At 46.8% G+C, this 18,690-nt stretch overlaps 1 protein-coding gene across 7 annotated transcripts in view; it reads right to left on the reverse strand.

Moving 5' to 3' along the window:
* SASH1 (SAM and SH3 domain containing 1) overlaps positions 1–18,690 on the reverse strand; it is a 189,560-nt gene that overhangs the window by 13,516 nt on the left and 157,354 nt on the right. For all 7 annotated transcript variants that reach the window (XM_078054596.1, XM_078054594.1, XM_078054595.1 and 4 more), the window contains 7 exons: positions 15,880–15,954; positions 14,280–14,423; positions 11,094–11,229; positions 10,136–10,305; positions 9,246–9,455; positions 8,330–8,480; positions 4,171–4,284 (listed from right to left, as the gene is read on the reverse strand). In XM_078054596.1, coding sequence (XP_077910722.1) covers positions 4,171–4,284; positions 8,330–8,480; positions 9,246–9,455; positions 10,136–10,305; positions 11,094–11,229; positions 14,280–14,423; positions 15,880–15,954 — 1,000 coding nt within the window. The remainder of the gene's footprint in view (positions 1–4,170; positions 4,285–8,329; positions 8,481–9,245; positions 9,456–10,135; positions 10,306–11,093; positions 11,230–14,279; positions 14,424–15,879; positions 15,955–18,690) is intronic.

Here is an 18,690-nt window from a genome sequence, read left to right on the forward strand (position 1 = left end):
TATTGCTTATCTGTTTCATTTAGCTCTTTGGCTGTGGTTTTGTCCTGTTCTTTCATTTGGGACATATTCTTCGGTCTCCTTATTTTATCTAACTCTGCATTCGTTTCTTATTAGGAAAGTCAGTTATGTCTCCTGATGTAGCCTTATGAAGAAGAGGCCTGTGGTCCCCTGTTCACCTCAACCAGGAGCTTCAGGGGTGTCTTATTTGACAGTCTTCTGTGTGGACTGCGTGTACCCTACCCTGCTGTTGTGCTGAGCCTCATTTGCCTTCAGTCCAGTCGGCCGTTGTGGGCTGGGTTTGATCCCTATGCTAAGAGTCGGCCTGGGGTGGTCGTGGGCTTGCAGCTGGGTGGTGTCTGCAGGCAGACCAGATGCCTGTCCTCAGCCCACTTGCAAGGGCTGCTGTCATGCTCAGCGGCAGGGGTTCTCCCTGTGTTGTCCTGAGAAGCTTCTGTTGGTGGGCAGGGCTGGCATTCAGGCCAGATGCTTGCCAGCGCTGCAGATGCATTGCTCCACTGATCCACAGGGCGCTCACCCCGCACTGCTGGTTATAAGGTTTGGCTGCTGGGACTGAGTATACTGCGGTGTGTGGTTATCTTCTCTCTCTGCGAGGCAGGAGTCACTTGGGAGAGACCGCAGTCCCTGCCAGGGCTGCTTCTAGGATGAGACCTGGCAAGATCTGCTTTGGAGGGAGTCCTGCCAACTGAGGTGGTTTGGATGGGGCAAGTCCACAGGAGAACACGGGGGCAGGGTACGTGGTGTTAGCAAGGTAGGTGGAGAGTGTTCACCCTGTTTCCTGCAGGTGGTCCAGGTGAGGGTGGAGGTGATGGCGCCAGCTGGCTCTTTTGTTCTTAGAGAAGTCTCCTAAAGATCCCTGTCCCTCCAGCACCCATTCTGAGATTACCCCAGGTGCTTTTCAGACTGCTGCTTCTATGCCATATCTCAGCAGGCTTGTTATGCGAGCTCTTTAAGAAAGAGTGAGGACTATTTCCTATCCCCCTCGGCCCTCCTGGAGCTGAGCCACTGATTTTTCGAAGTACCTGGAGTTAAGCCCAGCTGGTTATTAAAAACCCACAAACTCGAGACCCACTGGTTTTCAAAGCCATCTTTCATTGCTGATCCCCCGTGCCTAGGGGTGCCTGGTGTGGGGTCTGTTCTCTGGTGCATTTGGTGTCCCTCTTGTTTGTGGTTAGTCTCGCCAGGAGTTTGGTTCCTGACCATGTCTCCACCCCTCCTACCTTTTTAATATGTCCTTCTCTCGACAGTTAACTGGAAAGTCTGTTTTGCCCATATTTGGATTATTTTCTGGTTGGATGCACTGATGTGGCTGTTACCTAAGTTGTGTGCTTGGGACAAGGGGAGCTCAGGATCCTCCTACTCTGCCATCTTCCCAGAAGTCCTCTAGGTGGGTTTTTCAGTCCCATCTTAACTGAGGCTGCTGTAACACTAGGGTTTCGGGAGAACCACTATCTTCCCAAATTGATAAAACACTTCGGCAGAGTTCATGGATCAAATTTTGAGGTCCCCAAAATGCTCATCAGATTGGGATTAGGGTGAGGTGAGCAAAGCGCCTAGGGGCACTGGTGGAGGTGATTGCTGTCAGGGTCTGGCAGGTACAGGTGAGTACCTGAGAGTGAGTACCTCCTTAAAGTCTGCCCCCCCACCCTGGTTTGAGAGCCCATAATGGCTTGCAAACTATTTGTTTAAATTCTGACCTACAGTAAGAAACACATTTTACATTCAGCCAGTACAGTCACGTGCACAGAGAGACATTCACACCGAAACAAAGATTACAATAACACTATCAGTCTTACCTGTGGAACACACCCTGGTATTTTCTGTTTTCAGAACTGCTGTTCATGACCCTCTAAACTGATTTTACAATCCACTAATGAAACTGCAACCTGCAGTTTAAAAAGCTTTGCTTCAGTGGGTGCTCAATATTTTAACGCATGGGCTACTTGATAGGATTCCAACGACAGCTAAAAACTATCAACCCTGGGCATTTTTCACGATGGTCTTCATGTGTTCGACAGAACTTCAGGGGACCCTTTACTGCTGTCTCTCATCTTGCTTATTAATAGGAGGAGTCTGGGGCCACAACAGGAAGCCCAAGCCACCCGTGGTAAAAAGGGGATGCACCGGACCCCACTCCACGTAAGCCGCCTGAGACCCGGACGCTTCCTGAAATTCCCTACTGACTGCCTCCCCGTTAGGACAGGGAGGAAACAAGACGCGTAGCCTTCAGCTCACCCTCTGTCTCAGTAACTGCTCTGCACTCAGGCCATACTGCGGGGGCGTTTCCAGTACTGCTGCTTTTGTGACCCTGATGGATGGCCTACCTGGTAAACTGTTTTCCTTAAGGACCTAATAGCTCCCAGCACTCAAATGCTGGTTTTTACTGTGAAGAGACAAGGACATAGGAGACACACAATTTAGGTTTTACAGCTGCAGGTATTTTGGATGCAGTTTATTTGCCTCACACAGCAGTCAGGAGGAGCGGAGACTAACGACTAGGAGGGAAGAAAGTCAGACAGGAAGCGATTATTGCCGAGGCCATCATGGTAACAGAATCCTCCTTTTTCAGAAGATCGTACTTTCAAATCAGGTATTTTCAAAGCGAGAGTATCCTTTTTAATGACGCCTCATTTATAAAAAGATCAAAGCTGAAATGTAGGGGTGGCTCAGGGCAAAGACGCCCCAGACCAGCGGGGCTTACGGGCTGCCTGACAGGCATGGGCTCCTTTAAACACACCTCACATTCATCTCTGCGGTCAAGGGAAATACTTCCTTAGTGGGAACCAGAACAGCTTGGTTTAAGATTTGAATAAGCAAGGGCGGGGGGGGGGGGGGGTGCGGAGATACCATGTTCTTAACTGTCAAGTGGACCAGACAGAAAAGATGAAAAAAAAAAAAAAGTCACATCTATTTTGAAAACATCTTGCTTTTGCAGTGCTTTGTGGCGTGAGCTGTGGACTTCTGGCAGTTTTGTACCTTGCTCGCATCCTGTCGTGCTGCTTTTCAAAGTGAAATTTATGGCTGATCCTGTGGTGCCGAAACCTATCTGCTGAACATCTTCTATGTGCGTATAATTATGAACCACCTATTTGGACTGCGTTTGTCATCTGCCGTGAGTCCGGCACTCCATACTCCAGCTACGGGCAAAAACATTCTCCTTCCAGTGAGGAGACCATGGGTGGGCCTGGCCTACTGATGTGAAGTCTGGGGACTGTCCCTGAGCCCCAGTCATGCTCTCTGAGGGACAAGGAAGTACCGTATTAGATGTGTGTAGTTGGGTGATGTCTAGCTGGCCTGAAGTTTTGAGATTTTTTTTAAAAACAAAAATGTAGTATTTTAAGATTTAATCATATAGCCTATATGTATTCAGAGATGTAGCTTCCACAGAAAGGAAGCAAAGAGCGTTAGGGTAAAGTCAGTCTTTTTACTTTATTTCGGAATGAATTTAGATGCCTTTGCACTGTCATCTTTGATGAACAGCTGGGTTCTGGCAGTGGTACAGGAGGGGGGCGCGCGGCCGTGATCCACGAGACACCAGTAAGCCTGCTGCCCTGGGCAGCGTCCCAACACCCAGGGCCGCCGCGCTTGGGCTCACTGCCCAGTTTGCAGTCCATGTTTTACAAATGCTAGGTATTAATATATCATTACTTTGTTTAGCTCTTAGAACTATCTGTAAGAAAGGAACTCATTTACTATTTCAGTGGTGAGGGGGCTCAGAGGCTATGAAGTCATTTGACCAAAGTCTTGGGCTTGTAAATGCTCTATTCAGGTTTCAAAGCCTCCAGGACCAGGACTTCTGGTTCTAGACCCCACGGCCCTTCCCATGACGTACCCTGGGGCTAAGGCGCTGAGAGCCTCAGGGCAACGGGAAGTTGAGGGTCCTATCTTTGACACACAAGTGTCTTAAACTCTCATTTCTGTGCAAACTGGGATGGAAGACTCGTTTCTCAAAAACGTCCGTTGCCTAGTTTCTTGAGAGATGTTCAGTCCTTTTAAGAATCTTAATTAAGCACCAGTAATCCTGGAAAAATTCTTCTCCCTATTGCCAGTATCCCCAAAAGCATGGCTCAGGCTTAGGAAGAAAAGGACTCATAAATGACCCAAGTGGCTTGCATATTAAGGCGCACTCATAATTATCTGTGTGGACATTACCGTGTTCCAGGTTCTCACTGCTTTCATAGCATCCTGAGTCTCGCGGAGAGCATCCACTCAGGCCCTGGCTGTCCGCCAGCAGCTTCTCCTGGGATCCTGACTGGTCGCTGTTACCTAAAGAAGGTGAACACACAGCATGGAGTCATAAGGGGAAGGAAAAGCAGAGGTTTCAAAGTCAACCAAATCCTGATTTTATCCTGCTATCCCCATACATTTTTAAGCCTTGAACTTCTGGAAGAGAGCTCTTTTAAAGTGAATGAAATAAAAATGAACGGATGAGATCAGAACATATTTTCTATAAAGTATACCATGATGATAAACTCAGAGGCAGAGTATGGAGTCGCAGGTCGTCAGTGTCTTTTAAGTTACCCGGAGGATGACTCCGGGTTCAGGCCAGTCAGGAAGCGGGAGAATTCAGAGCACTGAAGTTATTTGTCACCAGCTTTCCCAATTTGGAAGCCAATGTGAAAGTAAGTGGTAAATGAAACACTGAATTTCATTACAATCTGGGAGCGTTCTTAGGTCTTGGTGACAAGCGCTGGTTCTTGTAGTCTCTCAACAGGAGTAAGGCTCACGAATGGGGGGGCACAGGTTAAATCCTTCTGTTTTTGTTGTGTGTTAGGAGCTTTTCTTTCCTTTTTGCCCCCTCCCTTTGTTTGGGGTCAGCATTTCTATTCCCTGTACACAAAGGTTCAGACAGGGCAAGTTCAGGAAGCCCCCTCACTTGGACACTGAGTCATGAACACTCTTCAGGTGGGTGACTGGGTGACTGAAAGAACCCTTAGAGAGAAGTACCTGGTGTTCCTGTCCAGGGAAAGTGCCTCAAGTCAATCCCCTGGGAAATAAGGTCGGGGGGTGGGGGGGCGCCCTTCATCACTCAGTCACATCACCTGCACATTTTATGAAGAGGGCACATAAGGCCTTCATGGGAGCGAGGTTAGGAAGAACATCTTTGTATTATGCAGAGAAAGTACTTGGTCACATAAAACAGAAACCAAGAAAACATTTTCTGCATAAATGGCTTTAATTTATTTTCCTTTCTCTTCACTGCCCCTCCCCCGACCACATACATAAGGAAAAAATAAAAAAACCAGAAATCTGATGCCGTTTCTCAGGTCATTAAAAAATGTACGGTAGGAAGGCAGATGACCGCCATTCCGCCACGGACCAACTGTCCCTCCTGCCCACTCTCCACTTCCTGTTGGCATTTCTCACACGACTCCTGGCAGAGGAAGCCCTTAAAGTAGAATCCCAAATTAAGAAGTGCTATTTTTTAAGTGACTAATGAAAAATTAATTGGAAGCACAACAGCAAAACCTTCACCCACCCCCACACACAAAGTAGAACATTCTAGAGTGTTATCCTCATTATGTGGAAGAGCCTGTGGATTTGAAGTGGCCTTTGTCCTCGTCTAGTATGTTATTTAGGAAAATGATACGTGTAAAATGAGGGCTTTGAGCTATCAGTTACAACCCAGGAAGAGGAATCAATGTAGCTTGTCCTTAGCGAGACAGTTCGGCGTACCGCCTCAGCCAAAACACACTCCAAAGTGCTGACCGACGGGAATGAAAGAGAACGCTTGTCCCCGTCACTGTGTGAAGATGTAGACTGTGTCTGCATCTCTGGGGCTGCCAGCCTCATCCGACACAGCCGGGGTGCCTGAAAGCCAGTTCAGAGGATACGGTCCTGAGGCCTACGTCGAGGGGCTATGGTCACTTCCTGAAAGATCCATTCAGCAGCTACTTAGCAGGACCCCAACTATCAAGTTTAGGAAAAGTCCCTCACACTAAAAGCCAGTATTTACCAAGTAACTTGCCCTCTTTGATTAGGGAGAGGTCTTAGATGGAATGGCAGATTCAAGGCCACACCCTCTCCCCCACTAACTAGCATGAATGCCAAGGTACAAAGGAGAAGAAAGAAGGTGAGCTGGGACCATGAAAATTCTCACAGTCAAATAAGCTCAGAGGACTGGGTTCGGGGGCTGAAACCCTGTGTGGGCATGACCTGAACTTGGACCTGAAGCCCTCCCCCATCTCACATACACACAGGGAGGAAGAATAACCTCGGGAAGGAAGAGGAAAGGGAATGGGATTCTTGGATAGCCGGCCTTTCAATGAGCTTGCAACGGTTCGTTGTAGTTCTTTAAAACAGAATTGAAGCAAATGTGCCAAAATGTTAGCTTTAGTTAGATTTAAGAAGTAGATATGTGGATTTGTTTCTTTCTCTGTACTTTTCTGTATATTAGAAATAATTGCTGATTAAAATTCTTACTACAATTCTTTAAAAAGAGCTTTCTTTTGGCAGGCCTAAGACAGTGGTTTTGGTGTCAGTGCAAGGAAATGCTATCAGACAATTAAATGGCACCCTGTACGAAGGCCTGCATTCCCCCTGCACAGATGTGCAATGAGAGAGACTGGTGGGTCTGGCTGCCAGCTCACGCTGGAGATGTGCTTCTTGCTCTTGTGGGTAGCTGAGCGAGAAAATCTGCAAGATCTCAGTAGATCTCTGGATCGATCTAGTGCATAGAAATTTAGTTTGACAGAAATCTATGGTGTTCCTTTAGGTTATCAGTTACTTAAATACAATTTAACTGCACTGAATGTAAAGTCTTATAATCCTGGGATACGTCTGGACCCAGACCATTGGCACTGATCAGCACCCCGGAGCCCCCGAAGCCTTTGAGAACTAGAAAAAGGAAGGGCTGCTTTGTGCATTAGGGATAGTCTGAGCAATGGCACAGCACAGATGTGAAATGGTATTTATAAAGAAGCAAAGAGCCCTCCTTAGACTTCTGAGTATGCATCATGATAGGCAGATTCCCTCCTATAAAATATCCCTTGGTGCAGACCTCAGGAGCTGCTCCCCCGAGGGGCAACGGATCTGAGCCAATGTGGCAGGAAAAAGACTAAGCACAGATCCACCCTGTCTTATCCTCAGGGTGTAGCTTCGCTCCTATGCTCTGAATGCTACAGGAAACATAACGGACAGGGTTTATAAACCACCTGTTCTCAGTGGCTGAGGAAGAGCAGATGTGGTCCAGGAGAGTAGATGATTTAACGCTCATTGATATTAATAGAGCTGGCTGGCCACACCCGGCAGTGGGCCAGGAGGCTCCCTGTCCACAACCTGGCCACACGCCCCCTCCCCAAGAGACAGCTCCCCTACCAAAGAGACCCGATATGAAGCGCAATTCTCTTCAAATCTATCCCTGAAGGCAGTATGTTTATCTAGGGTTCAGACATCCATTGGATGGTGTGTGGTCCTCTATGTTTACTGGTTAATTTAGAGGGAGGCCCGATTAAGCAGAAGTGAATTTCACTGTACTGACTCACTCGCTTCCGTGTGTCTTGGGCCTGATACATTCGGTAATAGGGATTTTTTTTTCCCCACCATTAACCCTGGTTTTGGTTTGTCTTTTAGCAATAGAAATGCTATTAGCTGGCGAAGCAGAGCACTTGAAAGAAAATGCATTTGAATTCGGTAACTAGAAAGGATACTCCCCTCGTGATGAATAATTTCAGGGGTATTTTTGATGTCAGATTGAAGAATAAAGAGCAAGATCAGACTAGGTTAATGGAGCAGAGGATGCAGTATATTCAAATAGACTCCATAAAAGCTGGGAGCTTACTGAACTCTGCCCATGGACTGTAAAAGTGAGCTCTCGCCCCGGCAGTCTCTGCTCTCCACAGTTACCTCAGGTAGTTCCTGCTGCTTCAGGGGAAGCTGATGAATGTCATTTGTTCATTAACCCTCCCAGTCGATCAGGAAACCGCTCTGGAGTGCTGTGAGAAGGGACTGGCCCTTGGCTGGGCAGGACGCTCCAGCGCGTCAGCTTCCTCTGACCCCAGGCATCCTTAGGACAGTGCCCAAGGGGGCCTCTACCATGTGAAGGAAACGTAACTCGTTTCTCAGTCACTGGGAGCAGCATTTTCCTCAAATGTTACCTAGAAACATGCCAGGAAAGGCACCAGCAGTAAGGTTTTCTTTTGCTCTCCCATCAACCGCAAGGGCTATGTGGGGGAATTCACGCCTCTGTGCCATTTGACATAATACAAGACGGACCCCGGCTCTGGATGGAATAGGACTGAAGGAGGGACTGTAGGGACCCGAGTGTGTGGCTGAGCTAACGAGGGACCCTCGGGTGCGGGGAAGAACTTACTGTCATATTCCTGTAACAGTTCCACTGCTGTCAGGAGAACAGCCCTGTGTTCCGGGTCCCTGATATTTAACTCATCCAAGTCTTCCTCCTCCAGGAGCTTAAAGGTGTCCAGGTCTTCGTACCCATTGAACAGGAAAGTGGGCATGTGCTCCTGGGAGGGAAGGGAAGGAAGCCAGGGGTGAGTCTGCAAGCGCTGCTACGTGATGCTTGACCAACACCCGGCCTCAAACCCCTGAACCCTTTCCACGGTCACCTTCGTGCTAATTGGAAGGTTGGTAACTCTCATTTATAATGTGTTCTGTACCTCCCAGCCACCCAGCTTAGCAGGCGGGCAAGGCATCGCATTAACCATGGGCCACAAAGATGGACCTTGCAGGCTGAGATGGACCCCGCTGGCTTGCATTTTAACTGTGCCTTTGCCCTGACTGAGGCCTTTCGCCATACAGCGCACCGTGGAGGATACTTTTATTTACAGAGCTACTGAAATCCAACTCAAAGCCCTGTGCCTTCCTCAGGAGCCAGAGAATTTGCAAGGAGGACCCAGAATCTACTCTGTGGCCCCAGTGTACCAGATCCTAGGAATAACTGCGGGGCAGGGGCCTGTGGGCGACTCCTCACAGCCTGGGGAACCCAGTGAGCAGGGCGCCAGGGCTTTGTGCTCACAGCTCTTTGAAAGCTATTCTTGGGGCCAGCAGCAAATTTTGACCCGGGACTTGTGCGGCCCCCCCAGCAGAGGCCAAGAGCAGCATTAGCATACTGGTACCTATTTCTGTAGAATAACGGATACTCATCCTAGTAACGGGCTGCCTTGCTGGATGACACAGATCGCCCCCCCTTCCCTAAAAGTGCCCTTGCTTAATTTAGGAAAAGGAGAAGGCAACGATGCCATGTGTGACTGGAATGGGACAAAACTGACTTTCAGGTTGATCCGATCAAGGAGATCTTCCACAGATTTGGGCTGGGGTGGTCTTCCTTTTCTCCTCCTTCTGGTGGGGCGCTTGGGCTTCTCTTCTTCCTCATTTAGCACATCTACATAGATGAACTTGAATGTGCCGACCTTGTTGTTCAGCAGACCCATCCAGGTGCCCATGGGTGGCTTGCTGATGATATCGATGATGTCTCCTTTCTGTGGCCCAGGGAACAAAGATCTTTCCATTAGATCCGTCTCTAGGCATGAACCATGCATCAATTAGATGTGTTCATCACGCAGACGGGAAGCTACTGAAATCACCATACATAACTGGGAGCTTGGCAGAGAGCCAGATTCCACGCAGGCCCGAGGTCTCCTACCCTCCGCCCCCTGAACCATGAGATGAAGTGTGGCCCAAGTCCTTCCTGGTGCTTATGGCGAGCTGGGCACCTGGCCACCATCCAGAACTCCTACTTCCTAGAGAAAGACTTCCCACCAAGCAAATGCCAGCACAGTCCCTGGTCTGGAAACGCTTCAGAAACTGTGAGCAGCTCCATCTGTCCCAGTAAACATCACTCGCCAGTCGCACAGAGAAGACAGTTAAGGTTTCTTCAGCTGGACAAAGACAGACACTGGAGGGTGGAGGGCAACGGGAATTCTAAAAGGAAGCTCCGGTCGCAGGGAAGGGCTGGGGACGAAGTGGGGATGACAGAGGATTAACACAAGACCCACCTCTGTCCGACACGCTAGGGTCTGTGTACAGAGGGGACCGGTTTATCAGCGAAGCCGAGATACCGGCCAGCGTGCGGCCGCAGGAGCCCAGCATTCAACGGCAAGGAAAACAGACCGCCTCTTAAAGGCATGGAGAGCCGGGCTGAGGCCAGGCAGAGACCCACCTTGAGCTTGAGCGAGTCTGTGTCGTAGGGACTAGGCGTGAAGTCGGTGTGCACCCTGGCGCGCCCACAGAAGGGGCCCCGATAGGGGGGCTCCTCATCATCACCGTCTTCCGACTTGACACTCTCCCTGTTGCTGGTTGAGGAATCGGTGGTACTTACTGTCTGACCACCTGCACGGGAAAAACAGGAAGGACAAGGGTCAATGCAGACTTCCTGCACAGCAAAGCTTAAAGGCATGAAAGCCATCACAGATAGGAAACTCAGGGACAGTGCAGGGAGGTCACAAGGCATAAGCTCACGTCAGAACCACAGCGGGGCCGGGTTAGGAGGCCAGGGGATCGGAGTTTTGGGATTGTTATCCCTAAGCAACCACCTAAGTAGACCGGGAATCCAGGTGGTACACAGACTCCCTAATGCAGGACGCCACAAGCCTCCCACAGTCAGAGCCTCTCCAGCTTACTGTTTTTACCCCATTTTACAGATGAGGAAACTCAGAGAAGTCAAGGAACTTGCCCCAGACCAGTTGCTTTGAAAATGGTGCTTTAAATTGCTCTCTTCTCCCCAGTACCCTCAGCCGACACCCCAGTGAGTCCTGGAGTGGTCGAACAGCACTTGTTACGTGTGACATTTATAATTCTCTCTTCCCCCACCTCTTTTGTTGGTCATTTCATGAGCCTTTCCCCTTGACTTGTTCCTCTCCGTTCTCCAGATCCTTCCTCTGAGGTGCCTTCTCTATTTTCTCCAAAATTCATCACCCCCTCTTTTGTGCCCCTGCTATATACATCTACTCCTGACCAAATGTGACTCTCGGCCCACATATTTTGCAGGTCTGTCTCTAACAGCACCCTAAGGGCCAGAACTTGGTCTAACTCCTCTTTAAAGTGCCTGACTCTGACACTCAGTAAAAGGCTGATTTTGACTCCAGCTGCAAGCACGTATAATGACAAATCAGACGTACTCATCGAGCTCTGCCCACTCAGAGAACTGCGCAGACTCTCCACGGAACCTCCGGCTTTGAGCTTGGGCTTGTCCATGTGTTCGCCATCCGGCTGTGAAGATGGAGGGGAGCCAGGCATGCCATCAAGGCCCGAGTCCTGGAATGGGTTTCAACAAAATTAAGTTGCATCAGAGTGGATGGATGTTGTTTTATAATTTAAGGCACTTGAGCCCTCCACTAAATCAGTCGTATCCATTTTGATAGCCATATTTGATTCCGTACCCAATATTCTCCTCCTTTTTAATCTATACCCTTGCTTCAGTTTAGAGTTGTTGCTCACATAACTCAGTCATTTTTCATACTCAAATAGATACTCTTGAAATCTCCGAGAAAGATCTATCTAGCTCTGAGAACATTTCATTAAAGGCTTAGAGACTTCTAGCATCACCTCTAGGCCAGTGATAAAACTGGAGTTCGAATGCAGATCAAGTACAGTTTACCAGTAAAGATCTGGAAGTACTATCAGAAAATATTTAATCTATCAGAAACATTTACACCTAAAAAAGGCCAGATTCTTTTTCTGTTTACAAAAATTCTTGAAATTAGCTAATGAAATACCAATTTAGAATACACATATATAGCCAAAATACTTTTTTTTTTTTTTTTTGGTCTGCAATAAAATTTCTCTGTGTCACCATTTGGTTTTTGCTTCTTTTACTTCTTTTGTGTGTTGTTAGTACAAAGCTTTGAGGTCCCTTTTGGGTCAGAATGCTGACAGGAGTGACTCAGCAGTACTTTTCACTTTTGGGGTGGCTAGGTAGCATTACCTTGGCAGCTGCTGATTTGCACACACAAGCACAGCACGCTCAAGTGATTGATGGTGCTATAGGGATAGACAATATCATGCTTCAAAACGTTTGCAGTCAGAATGGTTTACTTGCCAAAACAGACCACTTTCTGGCATATTACTTGGCCACGTGAGCACAAAACCATCTAAATGAAACCTGTTATTTACATAGTGCCGAATCATCAGAAGGGCTTTAACATGATTCTGCGGGTCCTGCAAACATTTAAGGACAACAGTAATGGCAGCTTCTGATCCAAAACACTTTTTTTTTTTTTTTTAGTAAGCTCCACGCCCAACAGGGGGCTTGAATTCACGACCCTGAGATCAGGAATCACATGCTCTACGGACTGAGCCAGCCAGGCACCCCCGGAACACATTTATGCTTTATATTTAAGGAAAGTGAGCAAACAAGCTCAAATACAACTATAAACAGAGGTGCCATCACTGAGAAGTAACTGAAGTTGCAGAGTACGAATTCCTGCATATGTTTTCACTACTCTTTCTGAATCATCAAAAAAGTCATCTGTCCAATTATCTTTTTTTTTTTTTTAACACTTCTGGAGACCGCACACAAATTTTGAAAAACAGCAATATGAAATAGACAACTCTGATAATGTATGTCCTCAAATGCTTTTACTAACTTATTCATCACTTATTTATTGATGACCTACAAGAACAAGTACTCTTCCAGGTGCCGGGCATATAGCAAGAACAGAGCAAAGATCTTTGCCATAATGGCTGATATATCTACTAAAATGTTAAACAAAAACAAAACAAAACCTTGCAACATTAGCCTTCTCTCTCCAAAAGGCATTATACTGATCATTTACTCCTTTTTTTCCCTCCCACTCACGTGAAATGACTGCTTTAAAAAAGAGAACTAAGCCTACAAGCCTGTTATATAGTGTGAAATTACAGAACACAGCTCAAGAGGACACTGAAGTCCTGCGCTCCTGATCTGTCAAGCAGAGACCCACAAAGGATGGACGTGTCCAAGAGCTTTCAGTGGCTACTTCAATCCACGGGAAAAGCAAACTATGAGTCAAGTGCTTGAACTGCGTGATGCTGCTTTCAGTGACCAGCACGGCGGCCGCCTCACAGGAGATGCAGCCTCATTGCTGGATGGAAATCTAGGAACTGCCATTGCTCCCAAGCCCATAGGGACAAGAAGGGAAATAATCATGGGGCAGACATACAGGACACAGCCCGGACTCCCCCTGGAGGTCTAACAAGCCAGGATTTCTCAGCCTGGGCACGGTCAGCATGTTAGATGGAGAACTGTTGGGGGGAGCCGCTGTAAAACGTTTACCCGCATCCCCATCCTCCCTCCGCTAGATGCCAGCAGCGACCACACTGCCCTAGCCCCACCCGGTTGTGACTGTCAAAAAGAGCCCCAGCTGCCCTGGGATTGGAGGGGGACCCTCCTCCCCCCAAATGAGAACCACCGTAATATGCTGAAGACACCGTGCGGGCTTTGTCTGCATCCCAGTGCAGGCCACCGGCTAGCTGGTGGTGGTCAGTGAGTCAAACAGGGAGATGCTTGGATGGGAGCTTACTGTGTCCACCAGAGGGCGCAAGCTGAGCGAAAATGTCCGCTTTCCCTGTTTTTATTTGGTGGCTAGAGCAGCATCACCTACCTACTTCCAAGTAGACAAACATCCCATACACAGGTACCTCAACAGACTAAAAGTGAATGCTATAAGGTGCAAATGGTCAAAATCACCTCAAGGCTCAGCTTTCCAAATGCCTTTATTCCCTCCACCCACCTAGTTAGGACAGGAACTGGTCATGTTTCTCCTGATGAAATTAGACAACTGGAGGGGGTCTATGCTGTGCTCTTACTGGCCACAGAGAGAGAGGTCCAGTTAGTGAAAATGCCCCTGCAGAAATGACTGCTGTGGGCAGCCCTGCAGCCAGACTTTCTGAGTCTACCTGCTATGAGCTTTTAGAATAAGTTCCGCTACACCTTTTTCAAAAAAGTCTGCTGTCTAAGGAAACTTGAGTGGCTTTTTTAGCTTTGATTCTGGTAACACCCATTTTGTAGCAAGGACTATTTCCGCAAATAAAATCCTTCCTTTGTATCAAATGTTAAGTGCTTCTGGCACTAAGAATAATCGTTTCTTTACGTGTTGTCTTTTTCTCGTGTGTCTGTAAAAGACAGGGCCCAAATCGTGGATTCTCAGCACTGAGCATGGACCACTCTAAGCACTTTGTAAACGTTCACTGACTGAATAAATGTCTATCGAACTTCTGTGTCCATGGTCCTAGAGCCTGGTTAATACCAATGCTTTGTATTTAGCACCATATCAGATCTCAGACTGATCATCCTCGGCTCGGCTCTTGGCTCAGGAGTTGCATACCTGCTCAGAGACAGAGCTGCTATATTTTTTAGACATCCTCTTCCTCATTGTCTCTTTCACTGATTTCACCTTTTTCCCAAGAGAGATGCGGGAGGCAGTGGGTGATTTGATAACTTCTTTGTACACAAAATCTCCTTCTTTACTCTGCAAAACAAAGTGTTGTAAGTACCTTTAACCACAGACAAATGAAGCCCTGAAACAGGTTTTATTATTCAAACCATTAACGTTCTACCTCTCAGAAAAATATTGGCATCCCCCAGGATCTCGAAATTTTTTCCTATGTTAACTTAGTGCTATGTTATTTGTCTTTTCGATTTAAAATTAAAAGCTACTCACTAAGGGGCTTTTGCATGTTTGTTTAAAGTGAGATGTGTGTCACTTATTATTTTTTTTAACCTTAGTATATTCTTCTCCAATTATACTTTTCCCTCATCATTTTAGCTACCCAAGGGGACTGCATTTCACTGATAAAGAGTGATTATGTTCACATAATCCTGGCAGTGGGGAAGAAGAGGATACTACTGAATCACCCTAGGAAAGTGGTAAGAACAGAATGGCAAATCTCAGTCATCAGAAGTCCAATGCCTCATCGGACTTACATCCCTCTAGAGCTCCGTGTGGTCAGGTACTAAGAGTATGTACATTTCCTTCTCTGAACAAGTTAGACTTGTGGTCACCTCTCATTCTATCTTGCATTGAAAAAAAAAACTTTCCCCTGAGAAAGGAAAAAGAAATCATTCTTCTTCTCTCATTTTTTATTAAAGATTGACTACATAAAATTACTAGTTTATGAATCTATAAAATTTGATATCCAAATAAAATATTGTTATCCTTCCAGGAAATTCTCAAACACTTCAAAAATCACAGATGGGTATTTTAGCCGACACATGACATATACACAAATATAAAGCACGGAATTTTAATTTCATAGTTTCGGAGAAAATGCCTAAGGGGAAAACAAAACAGTAGGTAAAATTCACCTACATCCTTGGAGCCTCACAAAGAAAACCTCAAGGAACAGAGTATGTACACCACAGGGGTGGCCCGTCCCCACGGTGACCCAGAAGGTGTGAGGCCACGAGAACCTTGGCTCCAAAGAGTCTGGTTTGCTCTAGGCCCAAGAAGACTGGGTTCGTTCCAGGACATCCCAGGTCAGAAAGACCTAGACTCCTAGAGGGCCATGCACTTGGCCTGTGGTCAGACTGGTGTCTCAGAAATGCTGGCACCGACTCTCGCCCCCATCACAGGGCTCCATCCTGGCACACCACCTGTGTGTACCGGTCGCGTGCACTTGCAACGAGTGTGAACAAAGGGCATGTGTGCTCAAATGGCTAGGACCGTAGAAGCCAAACTCCAGACTGGGTCTGCGACTTGAAGAGAACCAGAAGCGAAGGCATTACGGGGATGGAGGTGGTCATTGCTCATTCCCCGGGCAACAGCAGAGCATCTCTAAGACGGGTAAAACAGGGCCTCCTCCATATACGATGCAGCATCACCGATGTCACCCACTATCGTTTCTCAGAGACACTAAACATGCAACTGTGTCAGTCACATTGCTTGAATCCAAACCTTTTTTGCTTTTCCTCTGACATCTACTCACCATTGCGTCAGAATTGTTGCTGCCAATGTGTAGAGAGCGGTTCGTCAAGTCAAATCCTCCGAAACTGCAGGTTCTCTGTGGAAAGGAGCGGGGAGGGTGGGAATAATCCAGTTATGTTTACATCAGCCGACCGTGCACCAACCCAACACATTTTCCAGTTGCAGGACAATCACTGAATCACAAATATGTTACAGGATGAAAGTAGGGAACAAGAATGATGAGAAAAAAAAATACATGATTCATGTTTTAAGGAAATTTCCCTCGTGTTGTCCTTCCAGAGGCCACTGGAACTGGGCCTACCTCAGAGGTCTAGAATCCCCTTAATGTGCAAAAACCAATTGGTTTAAAACACACACAAACACAAACAAAAAACCACCCACGTGTTAGGTGCTCTAAGATTCCCTGTCGCTTAGCAACAGATGATCCCTTTCCAGTCCCCCGATACCAGCTGCACACAGTAGTGATGATGAGGGGACCCATGTGCTCAGGGTGGTCTGGAAACCCAGGTCTGAAATCCTCTATAGCTCTACCACTGACAGCAGGCTTCTCTAACAGACTCTTGTTTTGTTTGGTTTTCAATCACTGAGAAGGGGAAAAAAGGTTATGTTTAGAGTAGTCCAATCAGGCCAAGAGGATTACTCACTCATTGCTTCCTTGACCTAGCCAAAAATGCTGCTAACTTTCCCATCTAACTGCCCAACTTAACTAATTATGACCCTTTTACTCAGAGTGTGTGAAGACACCACATTTGCCCAGAAAGGTTGATTCAGTGACTCTCGCTGACCACACTCTTTAATTCCAATAGGAAAAGCACGACGTTATAAAGAAATGAACACCTTCTTGTCCTCTAGTTGGTTTCAATCTTTATGGAATTGCTTACATTTCAGCAATTTTATATTTCAGAACCTGCTTTGAATTCTGTTGTTCTTCCAGCAAAAGCTACTCGATGGCCACTCCCTCCCCTACCCAAAAAAACCTGTTAAGACAGGCTCAAAGCACATTAATTTGTTACAACTGACTTACTTTTTAAGCAAATGGTAATAAAAGCTGAATAACAGATTTGGGTGCCAATATTTTATACTACTTGTTTCTCAAAGAAATCTAGTTAACAGCTGTTCGATGGAAGAAATGACCAGAAAAGCACAATGTAGACTATAAACATTGCCTGTTTAGAATAAATATACTTGAGATATATAGTAACTGAGCTGAGAAAGCAGAAACATCCAGGAAGGAAAATGCCAAGGTTTCTGGAATCTCGCAGATGGCCCTGGTCCTGCCGCTTACTTGCTGCGTGACAGGTAAAGTACTTAGACTCTGAACTCCACTTTGTCCGTGAGGAGCAGACGTGCTGTGAATGCACTCTTCATCACGGCTGCTCTGAGGATTCGGCAGCTTGTCCCGACAATGACCACACCCAAGTTTAGGCTTAGTCGCCGTTCTAAAGATGCAAATGAAGGGCTGAAGCTCAGCTGTGGACCTTACGTTCTAGGAGCTTCCATCAGAGCCTCCCAGGAAGGGACCAGAAGTGAGAGGGGCTGGCACAGCAGAGTGGAGGGGCCAGGAGACACAAGTGCTGCAGGGGACACTCTGGGATAACCAAACTCAGGAGGCCACACAACTGGTTTTTCTCCCTCACCAAAGCTGCCGTTGCTGTTGAAAAGTTATCTACCATGGACATAATTCTAATTTTGTATTAAGTATCGATGGGCAATCTGATCTCCCTTATAATCAACCTCACTGTATTCTAGTCTATAAAAAGAGAAAGACCAGGGCGCCTGGGTGGCTCAGTCGTTAAGCGCCTGCCTTCGGCTCAGGTCATGATCCCGGGGTCCTGGGATCGAGCCCCGCATCGGGCTCCCTGCTCAGCGGGAAGCCTGCTTCTCCCTCTCCCACTCCCCCTGCTTGTGTTCGCTCTCTCGCTCTGTCAAATAAATAAAAATCTTAAAAAAAAAAAAAAAAAAAAAAAAGACCGCTTTATTCAAAAACACCAAATCCCTCAACCTGGCAAGCAAGGTTATGGCCACCTCTCAAGGCTAATTTTTAACGTTTACCTTCCCTTTGCGGCTTCTGATGCCAAATAGATTTTCGCATTTTTGCAAAGGCAGTGATTTTATCCTAGTTCCTTTCCTGTGACTCAGGGCTTCACAGACACAATATGGCACCCAGATGCCTCATCGTTTTATGGCTTCTGCATTGCCCTGCTTTAAATTCCAGCATCGACTGCAACACTGGAGCCCAGCACGTACTTTCTGATGCATATGAAATAACTGAGAAAGAATTTATGTGGAAACTTTACTGCAATAAATTAGAAGCTCATTTATGTCTTCATATGCCAGCTGTAGGCATTTATTCCTAAAATAAAAAGCTCAGAGTGAAGAGTTGACTGGGTTTCTTAGCTACCAAATGTAACCTCTCCCAGTGATACGCTAAGGTGTCTGGAACAGACTCTTCTTTATCAGTGGAGGAGAGACAAAGAATATAACAGTAAACATCGCTTGAACGAATCTGCAGCTTTTTCTGTAATATCAAGCAGTTCCCGAAACAGCACTCCTTCAACAGAGAACACAGACTGTAGAGAGGATAGTAAAAGAAAGTAAACCAATCTTCGCCTCTGGTGATCTACATAATTGAAACCTAAGTGAGGTTTTTTTTTTTTTTTAAGTTCCTGTATCTCCTATACAGCTAACAATAAGAACATTTGGGATAGATGCTTGCGGATGAGGAGAGCCAGTCGATGGAATGGTCATGCAGTTGAAAACATGTTTTGGGTGGGTGTGGGGGGTTGAATTTTAAAAATGGACAAAATTCCAA

This window comes from Halichoerus grypus, chromosome 9, assembly GCF_964656455.1.
Source record: "Halichoerus grypus chromosome 9, mHalGry1.hap1.1, whole genome shotgun sequence".
Lineage (NCBI taxonomy): Eukaryota > Metazoa > Chordata > Mammalia > Carnivora > Phocidae > Halichoerus > Halichoerus grypus.